Genomic DNA, 21,406 nt, shown 5'->3' with positions numbered 1-21,406 from the left:
TAATTTCAGGGCAACAGAGCAGGAGAATAGGATAATATGGATTACTCTACATGAAACTAGCAGGACTGAAAGGACTGAATGGCTTTCTTTTATGTCATGATTCTATGACAAACGCATAACAAGAAGTTTCCAGTGTTTATTTAATGACTTTTTCATGAACCTTTTCCTCATCTAAATCATGCATTACATTTGGAACATCCAAAGGAGTTATCATCCTTAGCACTTTGAATGATGTTGTTTAAATTACTCCAGCAACCACATGTAATAAAATGTACTGGCAGGGAAGAAATAAAATGCAAAACTGGCTGACAACCAAATAAAACAAATCAATGTATCAAGAAAAATGTAACTGATGGAAAAAGCAAATTCTAACCAGCAAATGATAGTCACCTTATAAATCACCTACTCAAGATAACCAAAACTTCCATTTTATATGGATTTAATGCTGTAGGCCCAAAATTATGAGATCCAGCACATGACCCAATTGCAACATTATAGAGTAGAAATTTATCTTCCACTGTCTGTACTAAACTCAATTTTGGTGGTGCTGAATTTCAGAAGCAGAAGAGTATGTGCATATGCTTCTATATCACATATTTAACCCATGTGACTAACACTGAATTTCTACCCCCTATCTTTAAATGCAACATAAGTCTTGTGCTAGTGACCAGTGACTTTAACTAATGTCAATGTTTTGATGATTGCAGGTGGTTACCAAACAGATTATCAGAAAAGCATATAAAGTGCAGGGAACAAGAAAGAACCTCAGATCTTAAAGTTATTTTAATATTATAGACTAGCTAATATGATGATCTAATCAACAATTTATTGTTATTTATAATCAGTCATTATGTTTTTAAAGATGGGGAGTTGCAATCTGTTTACTGAGGCCTACCAAACCACACAGAAAGGATCTCTGTTAAGGAATTAATGCCTCAAATCAGAACTTCGAAAGATTCTTTCTGATTGTGGCATAGTGGTCTCCAATCCGAGGCACTGTTCCCATACACTCCAACGCCCAGCTGCTTATAGGTGGCAGATATTAGAGTCACAGAGTTTGGAAATGTGCCCTTTGGCCCAACTGGTCCATGCTGACCAAGATTCCCACCTAAGCTAGTCCCATTTGCCTGCTTTTGGCCCATATCCCATATTCCTAGCCATGTACCTGTCCAAGTACCTTTTAAATGTTATTTATGTACCTGCCTCACCACTTCCTCTGGCAGCTCATTTCATACACTGACCACCCTCAGGTTCTCTCTCCTCCTCACCTTAAACCTATGCCCTCTAGATATATGGTATTACACTATGAAATACACAATAAAATCCATTAACTAGAAGGTTAATTAAGTCAACAGATCCTTTATTATAATCTAATTTAATATGTTTTATCTGCTCACATTAAAACCTGCCACCCTCTCTCCTCCTGCTGCCTATACTAATTAAGAAGCAGACAGCAGATAACTGCAGTCAAACCAGCCGTGTGGACTGGGCAGGCATTGCTACTTACAGATGCTTAAAGGCTTAGTTGTTGTTAATGGAGTAGGTGCAAACATGACTTTGATATCCTGCTTTAAGGGACAGTGTTAATATTGTCAGATTCCAAAACATGGCAAAGAATGTAGTTAATGAGAGACATGTAAATTTTGCAGGCAGTTTGAAAGATTAAGTAGATTGATTAATTCCACTAAGTGTGGAAACAAGAAACTAGAACAAAACTGAGGAAGGAGAAAATCAATACATGCCAGTTTTCTATGTGAAATGGGCAGCACAAGGCAAAAGGCATGGCCAAAGGACGCAGCCTGCAGCTCAATTTAAATTGAGCCCAGGCTGTCACTTGCACAAACCCAGTAAGCTGTGAAAACCAATTGATCATCCCACTACAACACACCAGCAGTGTTCTTGTCCTCTTTTAACACTGACATGAGCTTCTGATTCTAGAAAAGCCTTACTCAGCTCCAAAATGAGGCATTTTGACATCTGACAGAAATGTACCCATATTAGACATTTATGACATTCTGTTTTGCTATAAATGACTTCTCTAAAGCAAAATGCCACATAACAAATTCAGGAATAGTCTTTTGTTTATATATTCATTCAAATGATGTGGGATTTGCAGGCTGAACCAGCATTTAATTGCCCTTGAGAGGTGGCGGTGAGCTGCCTTCTTGAACCGCTGCAGTCCTTGAGGTGTGGGTATATGCACCAATGCTGTTAGGGAGAAGAGTTCCAGGATTTTGATCCAGCGATGGTGAAGGAATGGCAAAATATTTCCAAGTCAGGATGGTGTGTGGCTCGGAGGGCAACTTCCAGGTGATGGTGTTCCCATGCTTTTGCTGCCCTTGTCCATCTAACTGGTAGAGGTCATGGGTTTGGAATGTGATGTCTAGAGTCTTGGTGAGTTGCTGCAGTGCATCTTGTGTATGGTACAATCTGCTGGTACTGTGCATCAGTGGTGGAGTAAGTGGATGGTTGAGGATGGGGTGCCTATCAACCAGGCTGCTCTGTCCTGTATGGTGTCAAGCTTCTTCAGTGTTTTTGAAGCTGCGCTCACCCAGACAAATGCTGAGTATTTCATCATTCTCCTGACTTAAGCCTTTGTAGATGGTGGACAGACTTTGGGGAGTTAGGAGGTGAGTTATGCGCCACAGGATTCCAAGCCTCTGACCTGCTTTTGTAGCCATATTGTGTATGTGGCTATTCCAGTTCAGTTTCTGGTTAATGGAATCCCCCAGAATATTAATAGTGGGTATTCAGTGATGGCAATGCCATTGAACGTTAGGGGCTAATAGGCTGATTTTCTCCTGATGGATATCGTCATTGCCTAGCACTAATGTGGTGCAAATGTTACTTCTATGCTGTGATAACGCACACTTTAAACTAGATTAAAAATACTTCAAAGTTGCTTCACCAAAATTACCTTGCCAACCAACAGAGGTAGGGTGCCTTTAACCTGAAAGTGTGATATGGATTTAAACAAATGTTGGGAATTAAAAGAAAGTGAGCTGAAATAATGCATCATAATGTGTTAGGGAGAATTTGTCTAACTCCAAAATGACAAAACACTAAGAATAAATATGATATTTTTTCTGTTATGTTAAAGACTATTGAATCATTAAATAACCTACTAGCAAGAAAATCAAGAGTTTTCATATTTTACCTTTCTTCATTTGTCTCCATGTGATTAGGAAAGGCATTATAACCCAACAAAAGCTTAACAGCATCCAGATAACCATTGTTGCAGGACCAATGTAGTGCCGTTCGTCCCTGAAATAAGGACAAGAGCTGGATGTTATTTATGTGACATGACACTGTTTGAGCTAGAGAATGGAAAACAGTTTTCCTCAAAAAACGTAAGTGATTTTAACATTTCTGTTTTATGATAACCACATGGCAACCTTACATCTTGAATCATATTTTGATGCTAATTTTTCTCTTCCATTGCCTCTGGTGAATGTTTACTTTGCAGGAATGGTGAAGAAGTGTTAGAGATGAATATCTATCAATGCACCAGAACACTACTCTTCCACTTTGGAGGATTTCTCAAAATGACACAAATAGCCCACACCAACAAGAAGAGACAAGAAGAGGAATTCTTGGCCTTCCTCTCAATTTCATTTACTTGCACCTCTGGGCAGTCAAATAAATCATCCTGATATTGAAAGGCAGAATCACAGTCCACAGCCTAGAGAATGAATGACCCAAGCTATGCAAACAAGTACACTTTTTCCTCTCAGAGACCCGCAAAGGAAAATTCATCTTGAAGTGGTATTCTAATTTATTATAAGATGAACACTCACTGATTCATAATATACTACAAATAAAACATAAAAATATCAGTTATATATTTTAATTTAAATATTCCATGGCTCTGTGCTTTTTTAAGCCATGTAACAGCTTCTTCTGTAAAGTCTCAACAAATCTAAACTCATTTCTTTCCTTAATCTTTAACCCTTTGGCTTCTATTTGAACCTGGTGGTCCCACAGAAAATGAGTTTGGAGAACTAATAATGGAAAGCAAGATGGCTGATGAATTAAATGAGTATTTTGCATTGGTCTTCACTATAAAGGATACAAGTAGCATCCCAATAAAGCTGTAACTTTCAAATGCAACTCCTTTGTTCAAAAAATGGATGGAGACACAAAGCAGGAAACTACAGGCCAGTTAGCTTAACATCCATCATAGAGAAAATGTTAAAAGCTATTATTAAAGGCATTATAGAAGTGTGCTTAGAAGAATAAGGTAATCAGGCAAAGTCATTGTGATTTGGTGAAAGGAAGTTCTGAGAAGAAGTAAAATGTTTGGTAGGTAAAACATGTGCTATATTTAGATTTCCTGAAGGTATTTAATTAGGTGCCAAGTCAAAGGTTTTGTGGAAAATAAGAGCTCATGAGAGAAAACACCTGGCACTGATGGAAGATGGAAGAACAGGAAAGGCAGACAGGATCTTTTTTGGTTGACAGGATGTAAAGAGTGGCAAGCAACACAGAGATTGGCACCTTGAGCTTCAACCTTTTACAATTTCTATAAATGACTTGGATGAAGGGACCAAGTATGGTTGCTGAATTTGCTTACAACACAAAGGTAGAACATAGAACTGTACAGCACAGGAAAAGGCCCTTCGGTCCACGATGTTGTGCCAAAGTAATTAAACAAGTAATTACACGCCTAACTAAACTAATCCCTTCTGCCTACACAATGTCCATATCCCTCCATTCTCTGCACATTCATGTGCCTATCTAAGAGCCTCTTAAACACCTCTATCATATTTGCCTCTACTACCACCCCTGGCAGTGCATTCCAGGCATCTACTACACTGTGCAAAAAACTTGCCCTGCACATCTCCTTCGACTTTACCCCATCTCACCTTAAATGCATGCCCTCTGGTATTAGACGTTTTGACCCTGGGAAAAAGGTATCAGCTGTCTATTCTATCTATGCTTCTCATAATCTTATAAACTTCTATCAGATCTCCACTTAGCCTCTACCGATCGACAGGAAATAACCAAACCTTGTCCAAACTCTCATTAAAGCACATGCTCTCTAATCCAGGCAGCATCTTGGTAAACCTCTTCTGCACCCTCTCCAAAGCCTCCACATCCTTCCTACAATGGGGTGACCAGAAATGAATACAGTACTCCAGATGCAGCCTAACCAGAGTTTTATAAAGCTGCAACCTAACTTCCTGACTCTTGAACTCAGTGCTTCAACTATTAAGGCAAGCATGCCATACACTTTCTTTACCACCCTATCAACCTGTGCAGCCATTTTCAGGGAGCTATGGACTTGGACCCAAGATCCCTCTGTACATCAACACTGTTTAAGGGTCTTGCCATCAACTGTGTAATTTCCCAAAGTGCAACACACACACACTTGGCTGGATTACACGCCAACTGTCATTTAACCACCCTTATCTGCAAATGATCTATATCCCACTGTATTCTTTGGCAGTCTTCAACATTATCCACAATGCCACCAATCTTTGTATCGTCTGTGAACTTATTAACCCATCCATTTACGTTTTCATCCAAGTCATATATATAATAAAATCACAAACAGCAGAGGTCCCAGTACAGATTCCTGCGGCACACCATTAGTCACAGACCTCGAGCCAGAATATGTTCTGTTCGATGACTTCTCTCAGTCTATGGCAAGCCAATTCTGAATCTAAACAGCCAAGTCACCATGTATCCCATGCATCTTAATCTTCTGGATGAGCCTACCATGAGAGACCTTCTCAAATGCTTTATTAAAATTCGTGTAGACAACATCCACAGCTCTACCTTCATCCATCACCTTTGTCAATCAAGTTAGTAAGACATAACTTGCCTCACAGAAAGCCATGTTGACATGGTTATGGATTTTTCATAGCCCATCCTGGACTTCCTAATTCCCTTCTTGAGTACTTTTCTAGCTTCTTTATAATCCTCAAGGGCACTGTTTGATTTTAGCATCCTAAACCTTATATAAGCGTATATAAACCTTATATACGCTTCCTTTTTCTTCTTGATTAAATTCATCACCTCTCTCATAATCCAAGGTTCCCTTACCTTGCCATCCTTGTTCTTCCTTCTTACTGGAACAGTTGGTCTTTAAACATCCTCCACATGTCAGATGTGGATTTGCTCAAAAACAACTGTTCCCAATTAACTCTCCAGAGTTCCTGCCTAACACTCTTATAATTTACCCTGCCCTAATTTAGTGCTCTCCCACAGGGTCCATGCTTATCCTTATTCATAGCTATCTTAAAACTTAAGCCGTTGTGATCACTGCTTCCTAAATGTTTCCCACTGAAAGGTCAGTCACCTGGCCAGGTTCATTTGCCAATACTGGGTCCAGTATGGCCCTTCCTCTAGTTGGAATATCTAGATACTGATTTAAGAAACCTTCTTGGATGCATAGCTTGGAAAATAAGTTATGAAAGGACAATGAGAAGGCTACAAAGAAACTTAATTGGTTTCTGTGAATGGGTGAAGATCTGGCAAATGGAGTTTGATATGGGAAACTGTGAAATTATATATGTCAGCAGGAAAAATATAAAGGAAAAGTATTATCTAAATGGCAAGAGATTACAGAGCTTTGAGATGTAGAGCTATCTAGGTATCCTATATCATAATTTGGCAAAGGCTACTATATAGGTAAAGCAAGTAATTCAGAAAACTAACAGACTGTTATTGTTCATTGTGAGCAGATTTGAATAAAGAAGTAGGTAGGTTATGCTCCACTAATATCTTCTTCTTAGGCAGTCCCTTGGAATGAGAATAACTTGCTTCGCCTCTGGTTTATGGGTTTCTGAAGAAGCCAATGTGGGCACCACAGGCTCTTCCACAGTTGGGGCAGGAGGTGCCTGGACACAGTAGGTGGATGGTAGTTTGTGAGGTGAGCTCACACATTGTTTCAGGATGCTCTCAGTGCAAGAACACAAGCTTCTCAATACCATCTCAGAATACTCCTTCTGCACTTTGAGCTGTTATGTCAAGCACTAGTGATTCCACATCTGAAGTACTGTGTACAGTATTGATCTCCTTATTTAAGGATATACGTAAATATGCAGAAAGCAACTCAGAGAAGTTTTACTAGACTCATACGTTAAATGGGCTGGCTGGACAACCAGAGTGAGATGTGAAGTGGTCGAATCCTAAGGGGTCTTGATGGGGTGGATGTGGAGAGAATATTTCCTTTTACGGGAGAATTTACATCTCGGGTTGACTGTTTTAAAAAGAGTCATCTACTTAAGTCAAAGGATAAGTAATTTTTTTCTTTCTTTTAGAGGGTCACGGGTCTTTGAATTCTCTTCTTCAAAGAGTGATGGAAGCCATGTCTTTGGACATTTTCAAGGCAGAGGTAGAAATTTTACCCAGAGTAAGCAAGCAATGCAGAGTTGAGGTTACAGTCAGGTCAACCATGATCTTTTATTAAATTGCAGAGGAGGCATGAGGGGCTGAGTGACTTGCTCCTTCTATTTCATGTCTGAGTGCTCCTTCCTGTCTGATATCTATTATTAATTCTTTTGTAGCAAGGCACTGCCTGAAAAGTGCCAAAACAAGTGGACCAGTGTTGCAAATTTCTATAAATGTCTGGTTTCCATTCCACTTTCTAAATCTTTGCAAAACCTTCCCTTGGCTTTTCTCTGGTTCCCCCTGTACATGCAATTCTGACTTTTAGTAGCTACCTTCACCACCATTTTGCCTTATTCTGCATTCCATGTCTTTCACCTGCGATTTCACCTATGATACCCTTGCAGCTATTGGAAGTCTGTGTGCTGAAATAGGTCTGCCAACAAGCAATAAACTACAAACTGGGCACAGAATTGAGACCACAGGGAGAAATAGTGAAATACATTGATTGAATGGTACTTCCTTGAAAGAAAAAATCAGTGCTGTGATTCTTTTTAATCACATTTTGACTAGTGAGTTATGAAAGAATTGCATGAATGTAATTTTTAAATATTTAAATCTTTTAACGGTTGAGTTTCAAGAAAAAAAAACAATGAAATTTTAATGATTCTGATCTTCTCCCTATTTTCCAGCTATACTAAAAACAAAATCACAAGCATAAAAGGCACCCATTCAATCTGAAGTCTCCACTGGCGCATTCACGGTTCAATCTAGTTAAACCTATTCTCTGATCTTTCCACATGTCCCAGCAATATTTTCTACTTTGTTTATCCATTTTTTTTCCAATAGCTACTCCTGAATCTATTTTTATCAACCAATCAGGCAGACCATTTCAAATTTCAACTACTCATTCCACGAGGCCTATTTATCTTCCAGCGCGGAGGAAAATCTTTCTTTATACAGATGCCAATGGATGTGTTTAATATTTCAAGCTCTTTAATAGATTGTTAACTGCTGCATTTTTAAACTTCACTTTCTTTTCCACCTGACAGTGCTTATTCCCTACTTTACACAGCTCTGATAGCTTTGAAAATAAGTTGTGAAGGGGACATGAGAAGGCTACAAAGAAACTTAATTGGTTTCTGTGAATGAGCAAAGATCTGGTAAATGGAGTTAGATATGGGAAAATGTGAAATTATACATGTCAGTAGGAAAAATATAAAGGAAATATATTATTTAAATGGTGAAAGATTACAGAGCTCTGAGATGTAGACAGATCTAGGTGTCCAATACCATGATTTGGCAAAGGCTTGAATATGGATACAGCAAGTGATTAGGAAAACTAACAGAATGTTATTTTTCTTTATTGTTAGGGGAACCTAATATAAAAGTAGGAAGATTATGCTTCAGTAATTTCTTCTTCTTGGGCAGTCCTTTGAAATCGAGAATGACTTGCTTCTCCTCTGGTTTTTGGGTTCTGAGGAAGCCAATGTGGAAACTACAGGCTCTTTACCTAACAGTGCTTACTACCTATTTTAAACAGCACTTTTGTATTCTTAGTATTAATGAGGTGCTAATGATATGTAATCCAAATACGAAATAATCACATCATTACAATTTCAGCTAAATATACCTTTCCATTTTTAAGGGTATTACTTTCAATGCCAGTTGGAAATTACCATTCAAACTACAGATCTGGTGTTATGGATTACTAGAAATCTGGTGTTATGGATTGCCTGACAGTAATAGTGTTGAAAATCAGGCAAAAGAGACAGGGAAAAACAGACCATTATGGTATTACAAACAATTTTCTTGTCAGGTTATTTCCATTGGACCACTTATTTACTCCAAGCCACATTATAAAGTATAGAGAAAAAAGGTCAATGTTCATAATGGCAATGATTATATAAGACATAAATTTCATTGTTAATGTTTCAATAGAAAAAATAATCTAAAAGTATTTTAATGCAATATTCATAATTTGGATTATGTCACTTCTGTCTATATTGCTCTGCAATACATGGTGAATGAGCAGCCACAATTGTAACTTACCAACTATTCCTTTTTCCAGAAAGTTGCAAGATGCAAATTACCTCTTGATCTCAACAGAGGTCATAACTGAAAATAGAAATTCCCTGTAGAAAATATTCCAATTGAGAACCTAAGCCCTACCATCTACTACGTGATCATTCAGAAGGTACATATCCCATTATGACCTTAATAAATTGACAAAAGCAAAAGGTGATGTGCAAATAAATCAACTTTGTACAGAACTGAATTTCACTGTACCACAAAACCTCAGGATTAAAAGATTATTTGAAATAATTGTATTATTCCTTTCTTCAAAAGTATTTTCTTAAGCACCGTATTTAATAGGTTACCTCTTTGTCTTGTATATTGGGATCAGCTTTGTTTTCCATGAGCACCGCCATACAGTTGATGTAGCCTCCGTATGCAGCACACTGCAAAGGAGTTCTCCCAGCAAAATCCTGCACATTGGGGTTGATCAGATTCTGAATCAGGATCTGACAGACATCTGCATTTCCTCCAAGGGCAGCCCAGTGTAAAGGACTATGGCCATCTTGGTCGAGCAAATCCACTCTGCCACCCCCTATAATAATATTAACAAAGAAATTAGGCAATTCCATCAATATTAGTAAATAACAGATTTATAGAAACTTTATACGGCTATAACTATTTCCAACCTTGAACATCAGGGTCATTAATATAGCACCACTTGACTTGCATCTCTTGTGTACCATACCATTTGTATCAACTATCCCACACAACCCATTATGCTTGTCACCTCTTTGTAAAATCTATATGATGAATCCCATACCTATGCATTTTCCTCCACAAGTTATTACTTCCTTTAAGTATATTCCCAATCCCTTTGGAAATTTACTACAGATAATATTTCCAGCTTCTTCGTAAGTGGTGTATTCCAAATCATAACACCAACTGCCTAAACAAAAACCCTGACTGGGTTTAATTTAGGAATAAGAGACTGTGTGACCCTGGTAAGTGAATGGTCTCTTTCTCACAATGTTATATTTGTATTTATTTATATGCAGTTTACAATGAAAAGTTGTGAATATTGGTTATACAACCCCTTTCATATGTTTAATCAATATGGAAAACCTCACAAACAGCTCGATTTGGTTACTGCTCTTAATTTGTGGAGAAGTGAACTACAGTAACACAGTGCATTGGACCTTAATTTACTGTGCCACAGATACTGTATGCAGTTTAAGCATTTTATTTTATTTTCAACACAGTAAACTTTCAATCTCAATCACGATGTTCAGTGGGACACCAAACAGAAGCTGATTGCTTTCTCAATGAGAAGAGACAAATATTGAGATCCAAGTCATCTTGAGCTGTTCTTCCATGCTCATATAATCAGTTACAGTGAAGGAAATCTTGGAAGAGGTCTCAAGTCTCCTGAATCTGGTACAGAGGAAGCAAATGTAACAGGGAAATGAAAGATATTTACATAAAGGGAGAAAATTTTAAAAAATATGGAGGCTGAAACTATTTACAATTTAGAGCACTATTACTAAAGTCACAGAAGGGAATTAGTTTAGATTGAAGATAATCTGGGTTTTCAATTGAAGTAGAAATATTCTTATCATCAGAAATGTCAGTGAAGTTGACAAGCACGAATACATATCTGCCTAGTATTCCCCTTGTTTCTGACCAAAATTCTTAACATTTGGTTAGTATTTAATACTTGTCTCATAGGGAACCAATCACTTGCTCAGCAAGATTTTCTTTCCAAGCTCTAAAAACTGATAGCAGCACAACATTTTCCTTATGGTACTTCACATGGTTGGTAGCATTGGATGAATTCAAAACCAATCAAGTATTGTAGCACAAAATTGGGCAACCATGAAAAGCCATGATCATCAGTGGCAACAGAAATGCATTTTACTATCATCTGTGGCCATGTGGCCTGGAATTTCCCTCATTCTACCATTTGCATTGCACCACAGGACCAGTCTTGTTCCACAGAGGAATGCAGAGGAGCATGCCAGGAGCAGCATCAAGTGTACTTAAAAATGAGTTATCAAGCTGCTGAAGCTACGAAAGGGGAATGCATGCATGCACGCTAACCAGTGGAAGCAACATGCTGTACACAGAAGTGATAGCACAATAAATGGATCACATCAAAGCAGTGCAGTCCTGCACCTCGACGGACAACTAAACAACAGGAGGAGGAAGTTCCATTAACATTCCCATCCTCAACAATGAGTGACAAAACAAGGCCAAAGGATTTGCTACCATTGTCACCTGAATGGTCGATCCACTCTGTCAACACCCAAGTTTGTCGCTGCAGTTTTCACCCCATTCGATTCACTTCACTTCACTTCACAATATATCAAGAACTGACAGTGAATCTTGGAAACAGCAAATGTTACAGACCCTGACAATATTCTGGCTGCAGTGTCAAAGATTTCTGCTCCAGAACTAGCTGTGCCTCAAGCCAAGCTGTTCCAATAGTTGAGACATTGGCATCTATTCAGTAAAGTAGAAAATTTCCCAGTTATTTCCTATCCATAAAATACAGAATAAATCCAACTTAGTCAATTACCACCTCATCAGTTCCATCAAAACCACTTAGTTCCAGACCTCACTGCAGCCTTGGCACAAATATAAACAAAAACGCCGAATTCCAGGAGTGAGGTGGCACAGTGATGGAATTTGACTGAATGCAACATTAAGAAGACCTCGTCAAACTGAAGGTAAAAGAAATCAAAGGAGTTATACCAAGCATGATGGAAGAAATTTGTGAATATTGAAAGCCAATCATCACAGTCTCAGGACACTGCTGCAGGAGTTCCTTAGGGTAATCTTCCAGGCTGAAACATCTTCAGCTGTTTCTACAATGACCTTACCTTTATCATAAGGTCAGAAATGGGGATGTTGATCATTATGTCATGAAGCTGACAACAACTTCAGGGTTTCCATGCATGCGTGCTTTAATTAGGAAATTCTAGCATTGCTGTCAGTGATTCAGCCTCTTTCAGAGTGCTTTTTGCACCCTCCCCTGCTGCAAATAAGAGAAATTACTTAAACATCACACTATAAAATACCCTTGAAAATTCATGCTTTGTTGCAATAGGTAGACTTGAATTTTTATGGGCATACCAAGCAAACTATCTGACCCAAAAACTAATTTTATTCATCTGTGCCTTGAGCTTCCAGTGCACAACAGCGACACGAATGGTTATTTTAGAACCATGTAGTTTGGATGATGATCATAATGGTGAGGTTGTTGTGGAGGCTGAAAGTTTGGATGAGGATGGTTGGGGAGGAGGCAAAAGGGGGCAATGCAAAATCAGTTTGAATGAAGATGATGGGAGGAGAGGAGGGGGTAAACAGAAATGTATTAGGGGGCTAGTAGTTTGGATCAAGCTGGTGATGGGATTAGGGAGGGGAGAAAATTGGGGACTGGGAAGCAATCCTTTGGATGCTGGTGGGGGGAGAGAAGGAGGAGAAGAGGGAAGGGGAATGGGGAGCAATTGTTTGATGTTGGGGAAGAGGAAGAATGGATGGTGGTAATGGTGGGGAGGGATGAAAAGGGAAAGGTGAATGGGAGCAGTAGATTGGATGGTTGTGATGAAAGGCAAAAATGCAAAGAGGATTGTGGGGATGGGGTGGGGCAGCAGTGTAAAACTGTGGATCAACAGGTTGGACAAAAAGGTTGTGGGTTTAGGGGTTGTTGGTAGGTGTCCTAGTCCAGCTCTGTGCTGGGAGGACCCCATTGTTCCAGGAGTCTGCAGCAAATAAGCACTCCAGGACAATGTGATACAAGTTCTCCTGCAAAACTTCAAAAAGGAACAATACTCAGAGAATGACATAATGCTGTCTGCTCCTGATGCAGAAAGTGCTTCAGGGCCACATGGCTCATGCCCAGAAGTGTCAAGTCAAATTCCCAGAGTGACCCCAAAATAGACTATTTCACTGGGAAAAAAACAGATTTCTATTATGCAATTGGATTCTATTCACTGGATTTTAAATACTTCACCTGAAATTTTCAAAACAAAAAATGTAATAATCTAAAAGGTTATTTTAGCTTATACATGTTATATTCCAATCTTAATCTAATACACTGTACTATGCTCAAATAGGTTAAATAAAATATTTATTTTTTTGCTTCCTGGCATGCTATCTGTGGGAATTCTTTATTGCAATTGTCCACTGAGGCAGCTCGGTGATTGTACTGTAGCTGGATAGCAGGGATCCCTTCAGTTACAGTTTTGGTTAAAAACTAAGTTCTCACCACAGAGATTACAAAATCATTTCCTTGTGGGGAGCTTTCTTCAAAGCCAATGGTAAGTGCCACTCCGTCACCAGTAATGTCAAATTCTGAGACATTGCCTTTAACATAATGCATCCTGTGTCCACAAATCTCCTACACATCTGTTTTGGCTCTTCTTATTGAGCCATAATTTTTTTTTTTAAGTCCAATTAATTTTATGCACGTTACAGAATTGAATCCATTACCAATGCTAGGCTGATTTGTTTGCTGCTGCCCATTTTAACCTCTCTCACATTTTGAGCAGATTGGGCCAGTGTATTCTGCAGGGGGATAGTACATACTTGTACAAAATTCCCAGCTCACAGGTTGGGAAATCTACCCAAATGAGTCTGCTTCAGGTTAGACCTGATGCACAAGTACAGCAGCCCACTTGAAGTGAATGGGAACAAATGGTTGTCCACAGCTGGATAAGTAGATTGATTTAAGCCAATATGTATTTAATTGTTTTAAAAGTATGTGTGTTTTCAACATTTTTTAAATTAATTGTAATGTCTTAATATTGTTTTAATTTTTCATTTGTTCCAAGGTATCTTGGAATCTTTGTTGTCAAAGATATTGACAAATGTTCAAGTTCAGTAACTGCTTTGATAGCCAGTGAGCCAGGGGCAAGAACCTCACCGGGTGTCAAAGCCATTCTGAGAACAAAGCCAGCCAGTTACATTGGGACAGCCCTATATTACATTGCACTGCAGTGCACCCCTCCAATGAGGTGAAAGTCAACAATCCAGGGGTAAACTGCCTGCAATCACACTCAAAGAAACACTATGTCCAAGGGCAGGCAACTGCCGACCTTGGGGTCAGCAGAAGATCTGCCCAAGAATGTTATTATGGATAACAGTAGCTTTTACATGTGTTAATTTATGTCATTAAATTGTAGGCTCTTGCCCGGATCAGCGACTTGAGTTCCATACAATGTGTTTGAATATATAATCTAGGTTTGCATTCCAGAGTAATAATAAGGTAGTGCCAATTCTTGGATCAGTCAAACAAAATGCTGAAATTGCTACTTAGGCTAGATATGCCACTGGCTCAGGGAAACACAAAAGATTGCATGAAAGCCGTGTGTTTCACTGTCTAAGTAAACTTTGCCAAACTCCAGACTCAGCAAACCAATTGGTCATCTGGCATTTATCTATGTAACTTCTTCCCTTACAATAACTCATTCCAGTTTGAAACAAAAATTGAATACGTTGCCTGAAGAGCATCCTCACCTACTTCCAAAGTTTACATTTTATTCCAGTTCAATATTCCAGTGATGGTGCCTTATAAAGTTTCCTATTGTGATTTAATGTCTATTGTTGTTCCTCTTAAAAACTGCCGAAAAGACTATGGATTCTATTTGGCAAACCATTTCAGAGCTTGGAAGGCTATCAGTGTCCTGGCCTATAGGATTCCTCTTCCAGTAATATTGTGCGATGACCTGCACTTAACATTTTTTCTGATGTAAACAACACAGTTCAGAAGTAACAGAGGTATCCATGACCATTTGTTTTGTAAGGAGTAGGAGATTCAGAGGGCATCTGAGGAAGAATCCTTTCACCCAGAGGTGTTGAAATCTGCAACTCACTGCCTGGCAGCAGAGACTCACAGCCTTAAAAAAGCATTTCAATGAGCACCTGAAGTGCCATGGTATAGAAGGCTAGAGGCCAATTGCAGGGAAATGGGATTAGTATAATAGGTTCTTGATGGCCAGCAAGGGCACAGTGGGCCAAAAGGCCCATTTTGGCTCTGTGTGACTCTAAGCAAAGTTAAGTGGTTCTGTCGAAATTTAGCTATGGAAGGGGTTCCTCGGGCTTCGTAAATTTTTCAACAGAAAGGTGTGTATCCTGGAAAGCCTTTTACATTCAATAAGTTAAAATTTTCCTCATATTCTCCCTTGCATTGAGCTATCTTATGCAATGCAAATCACATGATGCAATTCAACATTTAGAATTAATGAATAATTTTCATTTATATTAACAGTACAACTGTCATAAAGTCGGCCTCTTACACAGATAATACAGGTCAGTTATATCAGATTATTATCCACAGACTAAGTAAAAAGACAATTGAGACTTTAAAAGCACTCTTAAAGGATATTCTTTTAATCGGCATGGTACACTCAAGTGAAGTCAAGTGGATCTGCTATATGTAGCTGGCAATAGGAAGAGAAGAAATTGATAAGTATTCTGCACTCAAGTGTTATTCTGTTGCAGCACTTACAGCAATTATAAACAAATCTAACCTTCAATAAGTGTCTGGATCACCTCCTTATGGCCCATCTCACAAGCCCGGAAAAGTGGTGTATGTTTCATCACATCCATGGCATCGACCTGTGCCCCATGTTCCAATAGCAGCTTCACTGTGCTGACATGACCTGCGAGGACTGCAGCATGCAGAGCTAGACGCATAGAAAATAGAAATACCATCAAACACTTTCAAATAGAACTTTCAACACTTGATCAGGACAATATTGACAAGTACGCATGGATGGACTAACCCTTTTGATTTAACTTAACTTTACGAAATAAAATACAATTTATTAACAATAAGTACAATTAAGTACAGTTCTTAAAATAGGTAGGGGTATTTCTTCAAAGAAAAGTTAATAGATCCTTTTTGTTTTGTTGTTTAATTGCCCACTATCATTTCGGAGTGCATCTAAACTGTAGAGTTTTAATCTGATCTGTAGCATGCTTCCACTGTTTAGCATGTACGTGGTCCTGTGTTGCCATTGGTATCTCATTATTCACAATAACTGTGTTCTGCTTTTCCACATAAACCAAACTGAACTGATCATCAAGTTTGATCAGAATGCATCAGGACTGAGAGTGTAGAGGGAAGATATACTCAAGTGAAAGGGAGGGTGAGACAGAGGCTGGTAGGTGATAGGTGGAACCAGATAAGGGAGGGGTTGATGGACAGATTGAACCAGATTTGGGGGGGGGGGGGAGGATAGGAAAGGAGAACCAAAGGAGATGAAATACAGGTATATAGGTATATGGGTGATGGACAGATGTAACCAGGTGGTGGAGGATGGTGAGTCTAGACAATGGGGGGGGGGGGGGGGGGCAGGGGCAGGGCCAGGGGCAGATGGTGAACGGAAAAGGTGAACAAAGCGGAGAGACCAAGGGTGGACTGGTGGGAGTGGGAAAGGAATACAGGGGGAGCAGGTTACCTGAAATTGGAAAATTCAACGTTCATGCCATTGGGCTGAGAAATATGAGGTGCTGTTCTGCCAGTTTGCATTTGGCCTCACTATGGCAATGGAGAAGGCCGAGGACAGACAGATCAGTGTGGGAATGGGAGCTGAAATGACATGCAACTGGAAAGCTCAAGAAGTCCATTGTGGACAAAGGGCAGGTGCTTTGCAAAATGGTTGCCTGGTCGACACTTGGTCCTGCCAATGTAGAGACCATATCATGAGCACCAAGTACAATAGTCTGGGTTGGAGAAGGTGCACGTGAACCTCTGCCTTACCTGGAAGGGCCGTTTAGGTCTCTGGATGGTGGTGAGGGAGGAGGTGTTGAGTAAGCACTGGCTAAGAATTCCTCATAAGGTCTATCCAGTGCAAATTCTAGATTCACTCTCATGTGCTACCTATGATGAAAATCAGCAATCAGAAGGTCTCTCTGTTCTTCAGATGGGATAACTAAAACCTTCCTGAAGTCACTGATTGTTCTCCTGCAAATCTTTAAGACATCATCCATTACCATCCTATCTAGGGCAACAATACTGGGGATGTTAGCCTGGGAGTGGGCAATGACATTTGTTCATTTATCCTTCCACTCAATTGTAGGGACAGTGTTGTTAGTACTGAAGAAAGTGGTGAATTTCATCACTGATGTCTGCCTTCGCTGACAGATGGCACCTGAGATATGAGAAGTGGTCCATGTTTCCAGGGCCTAGCCATGAACCTTTATTGTCATGGAGGGAGTGGACTACATTCCCACACACGCACCTCAGAACCCACAAAACCAGAGCGGAAGCAAGTCATTGTCGAACTCAAGGGACTGCCTAAAGAAGGAGACTACCATCCTAAATGAGCATCTGCAAGTGAAATATGTGAAATAAGTCTTAGGAAGTGATCAGAATCAGGTTTATTATCACTGTCTTATATGATGTGAAATTAGTTGTTTTGTGGCAGCAGTACAGTGCAAAGACATAAAATTACTATAAATTACAAAGTAAATAGTGCAAAAAAAAGTAAGTAACGAGGTGGAGTTCATGGGTTCAGAAATCTGATGGCAGAGGGGAAGAAACTGTTTCTGAATTGTTGAGTGTGGGTCTTCAGGCTCCTGTACCTCCTCCCTGATGGTAGCAACGAGAAGAGGGCATGTCCTGGATGGTGAGGGTCCTTAGTGATGGATGCCGCCTTTTTGAGGCACCGCCTCTTGAAGATGTCTTCAGTGTTGGGGAGGGTTGTGCCCGTGATGGAGCTGGCTGAGTCTATAACCCTCTGCAGCCTTTTGCGATCCTGTGCATTGGAGCCTCCATACCAGGCTGTGATGCAACCAGTCAGAATGCTCTCCACCGTACATCTATAGAAATTTGCAAGAGTCTTTGGTGACATACCAAATCTCCTCAAACTCCTCATATGAAATGATTTCTGTTTCACTTAGGTAGAATCTAAGAGCTCCCTCCTTTTTCAGATAGGAGCTTAATATCACTATCATGGGCACACTAGAAAATGCTTGTCAGGATAGAAGGGAGAGAAAAATTTATCATGCCAAATCCCAAAGGCTACTTTATATCTTTTCCCTTTCTGACACTTAGTGTGAAATACTAGATCCCATGTCTTTAATTATACATCCTCTAAAAGGGCAGAAATGGTAGAAGTACCACTTCTCATGACAAAACTGTATTGAACTAAGATATATAAAATACTGCACTCAAGCTGTCCACAAAAGTATGCAACTCTTTTATGGATTTTCTTTTGTTCATGAAATTTAATGGTCACTTTTCTTTTTAAATACTTTATAGGTTCGTTATAGTTACATAGAAGAAAACATGTCTTGGTATTTGATAGGGAAGCGAAAACGCTTTATCAAGGAACCTAATAATGTTTTTATACGAGCTTTTTCCTATCTGTCTGAGTATTCACTGTCTTTGTTGTCATGGTACAGAACAAAGCATCACAACTGATTGTATTGCAATCGGCTGTGGAATTATGTCAAATGTTCAGCAGGCTCTAAAACTGGTAAGGAGCAAAGAATTAGATAAGCAATCTCTTGCTGTTCAGAAAATTTGGCTCATTCATGCCTTTTACTGGCAAGTTCTGACCTTTCTGGATTCCCATTTCTGTTTTATGCTCCGCTTCTTATGAAATGGTTGTTGTTAATCTGCTAAACAAGTAGCATATGGGATGCCCATAATGGCACAACAATAAAGAGCTGCTGTGTCAGCATGGCCTGCTTTTTTCCAATATCAGTCACTCTGATGCTGTTTGCTTGTTTCCCACTCCAAGTACACAAGTCGTCTTGTAATCCCAATTTTCAATGATGGAGTCACAGTGACCAAGAGGATTCTCAGGGCAGGCAAATACAAAAAGGGCTTTGTTTGAACAGCTAGCTCAGCTACCGTCATGTCCAGTAACTGACGACAGCACTGTAGAGCGGCTTCTGCAAATGTGCTACTTGTTTCTGACACTAAGGAGGAGGAATTTCACTTTCACCATTAAGCTAGACAATGAAAAGCTTTCAGTGCTGTCAGTGTCTATGGATAGACAGATGGATTGAATTTCTTATGGCACAGTATTCATTTGTCACCATGGAGCTAAGCAATGCTAGACAACACTGGCAATGAACACACCCTAATTTCAGTGCTGCAGCCCTATTTGTGTGAGAAGCTAAAGCCACAGTATGCAGCAATTATGGCAATGCAAATGGTTACCAAAGGGGGCAACCTAACTCTTCCCTAATTCTTTAGTGTGCTAGAAACCTAATGAGCTGTCTGAACAATACTACTGAATAAAATAACCTGATTAGGTGTGTTACAAAATAACTATTACTTGCAGGAGATGGCACCCACGACATGCACTACAAAATAATATTGGTTAAAATATCTTGATAGAAAACTGTAAACTCATTACATTGCCTCCTTTTCTGAATGACCTTATTTTCAGGGCAACTGAGTTGTTTTGTAGCATAGCTAGGTCTTTAGATGCAAATTATTTCTTTGTCTTCCTGTAATCTGTAAAAACAAATTAGAAGCTAGTGTTTTCTAACTTTAAATATTAGGTGATTTGCAATAATACACTTTAGACTACTCCTGCAGATTGTCTCCCTCCACATTATTCATACAGATGGTTATGGTTATGGTTATAGCTCTATCACTAATAACACTTGTGGCTTAAATACAAACCAAGGTCTACTTGCTGTTCATCCCTCAAATTATCTTTTTTATTCTTTGTGGGATCATGGGGGTTTCACTTGTTTCCCCTCACTTCAGAGAGAGTTATGCATGCCTTCCTCTGAGAAAGATAGGACCTGAATTTCCACGAAGATTCTTCTGGTAGCCTGCTGCAAACCTGAGCTGCAGAAATTCCATGAAAACAATGTAATGGTGTATATGCCCATTTTTTCCCACAGCTTTGCCATCATGATCACAACAAATCAATAGGACATACCCCAGAGAAATTCATCCTCATCGCTGTCACTAGTTTATGTAGGTATAAGTAGGGACATTTCTGTGTACCTCAGTTCTTCTATCCTTTTTCATAGATTTCTCCTACTTCTACTCACAGAATAACCCATTACCCATTACGTTGATGTGTACGTTATTATATTTTTCCACAATGAACAACCAATCACACATTTAACTCTAACCATGCATAAATTGTATTAGAAATTACACGTCAGTATTTTGTTTGTATCCCTATTCCTTAGGTAGGTAAACTGCCTGGTTATTCTGAAGGTTTAAATCCCATCCCTCACTCCAACATCCACACACATACATTCATTCACCTTTTCTTACTAAGGCACGGGGTTACAATTTGTGCAGCTATGTATCCTGAGCAGGCCTTGCATGTGGAAATGATAACAATAACTTACTTTTATATTGTATCTTTTGTAAAATCATCTGAAGATGTTTCACAGGAGAGATGAAATTAAACTGAGATCAAAGGCTAACCATAAATTTGGTGGAAAGAATTGACAACATGACATAGAGTTAAATTAATACCTGGAAGTATTTAGAAAATTATATCCAACGGAAACAGTAAGACAACCATGGTACTGCCAGCGATGCTGAAATGAAGCCTTCCAGGGTCAGGGTCAGGGTCAGGGTCAGGGCAGGGGAGAGGCAGGTTGCAGGAGGTGCAGAATGAAGGTGATAAAGACTTCAGAGGTAAGATGATTTGAGCTAGAGTGCAGACACATAAACATTTAAATTTAGTTCACAGACTCAGAGAATTAAGACAGCTCAACAAGGGCAAGAGTACAGCGTGAGCAGGATTTAGCACTCAACGACATATAGCTAAATTCTCACCAAATTGAAGAGGGGCCAGGAATTGGAAAAAATAATGGGACTAAAGATAGACAGACAGTTTATCAGGACACAATGGCCTGCATCCAAAGGTATAAAGGAAGTGGCTATACAAAAGTTAGAGACCACTGGATGAAGTTATTCAAAGCTCACTGAGTTTTGTAAGGGTACCAGAGGAATGAAAAGCTGTAAATATGACTCCCTCATTCAAAAAGGGAGGAAGACAAAAAGCTGGTAACTATCGGCCTGTTAGCTGAACTCCTGTTGTTGGCAAGATGCTGG

General features: G+C 39.4%; 1 protein-coding gene across 9 annotated transcripts in view; it reads right to left on the bottom strand.

Moving 5' to 3' along the window:
* Positions 1–21,406, bottom strand: part of invs (inversin) — a 356,685-nt gene that overhangs the window by 217,471 nt on the left and 117,808 nt on the right. For all 9 annotated transcript variants that reach the window (XR_007956423.1, XM_052016840.1, XM_052016843.1 and 6 more), the window contains 3 exons: positions 15,885–16,040; positions 9,717–9,946; positions 3,158–3,264 (listed from right to left, as the gene is read on the bottom strand). Coding sequence is in view for 8 of the 9 variants with exons in the window: in XM_052016840.1 (XP_051872800.1) it covers positions 3,158–3,264; positions 9,717–9,946; positions 15,885–16,040 (493 nt within the window). In the remaining variant the exon portion in view is untranslated. The remainder of the gene's footprint in view (positions 1–3,157; positions 3,265–9,716; positions 9,947–15,884; positions 16,041–21,406) is intronic.

This window comes from Pristis pectinata, chromosome 5 (genome assembly GCF_009764475.1).
Source record: "Pristis pectinata isolate sPriPec2 chromosome 5, sPriPec2.1.pri, whole genome shotgun sequence".
Lineage (NCBI taxonomy): Eukaryota > Metazoa > Chordata > Chondrichthyes > Rhinopristiformes > Pristidae > Pristis > Pristis pectinata.
This window is presented reverse-complemented; position numbering and strand designations above follow the sequence as displayed.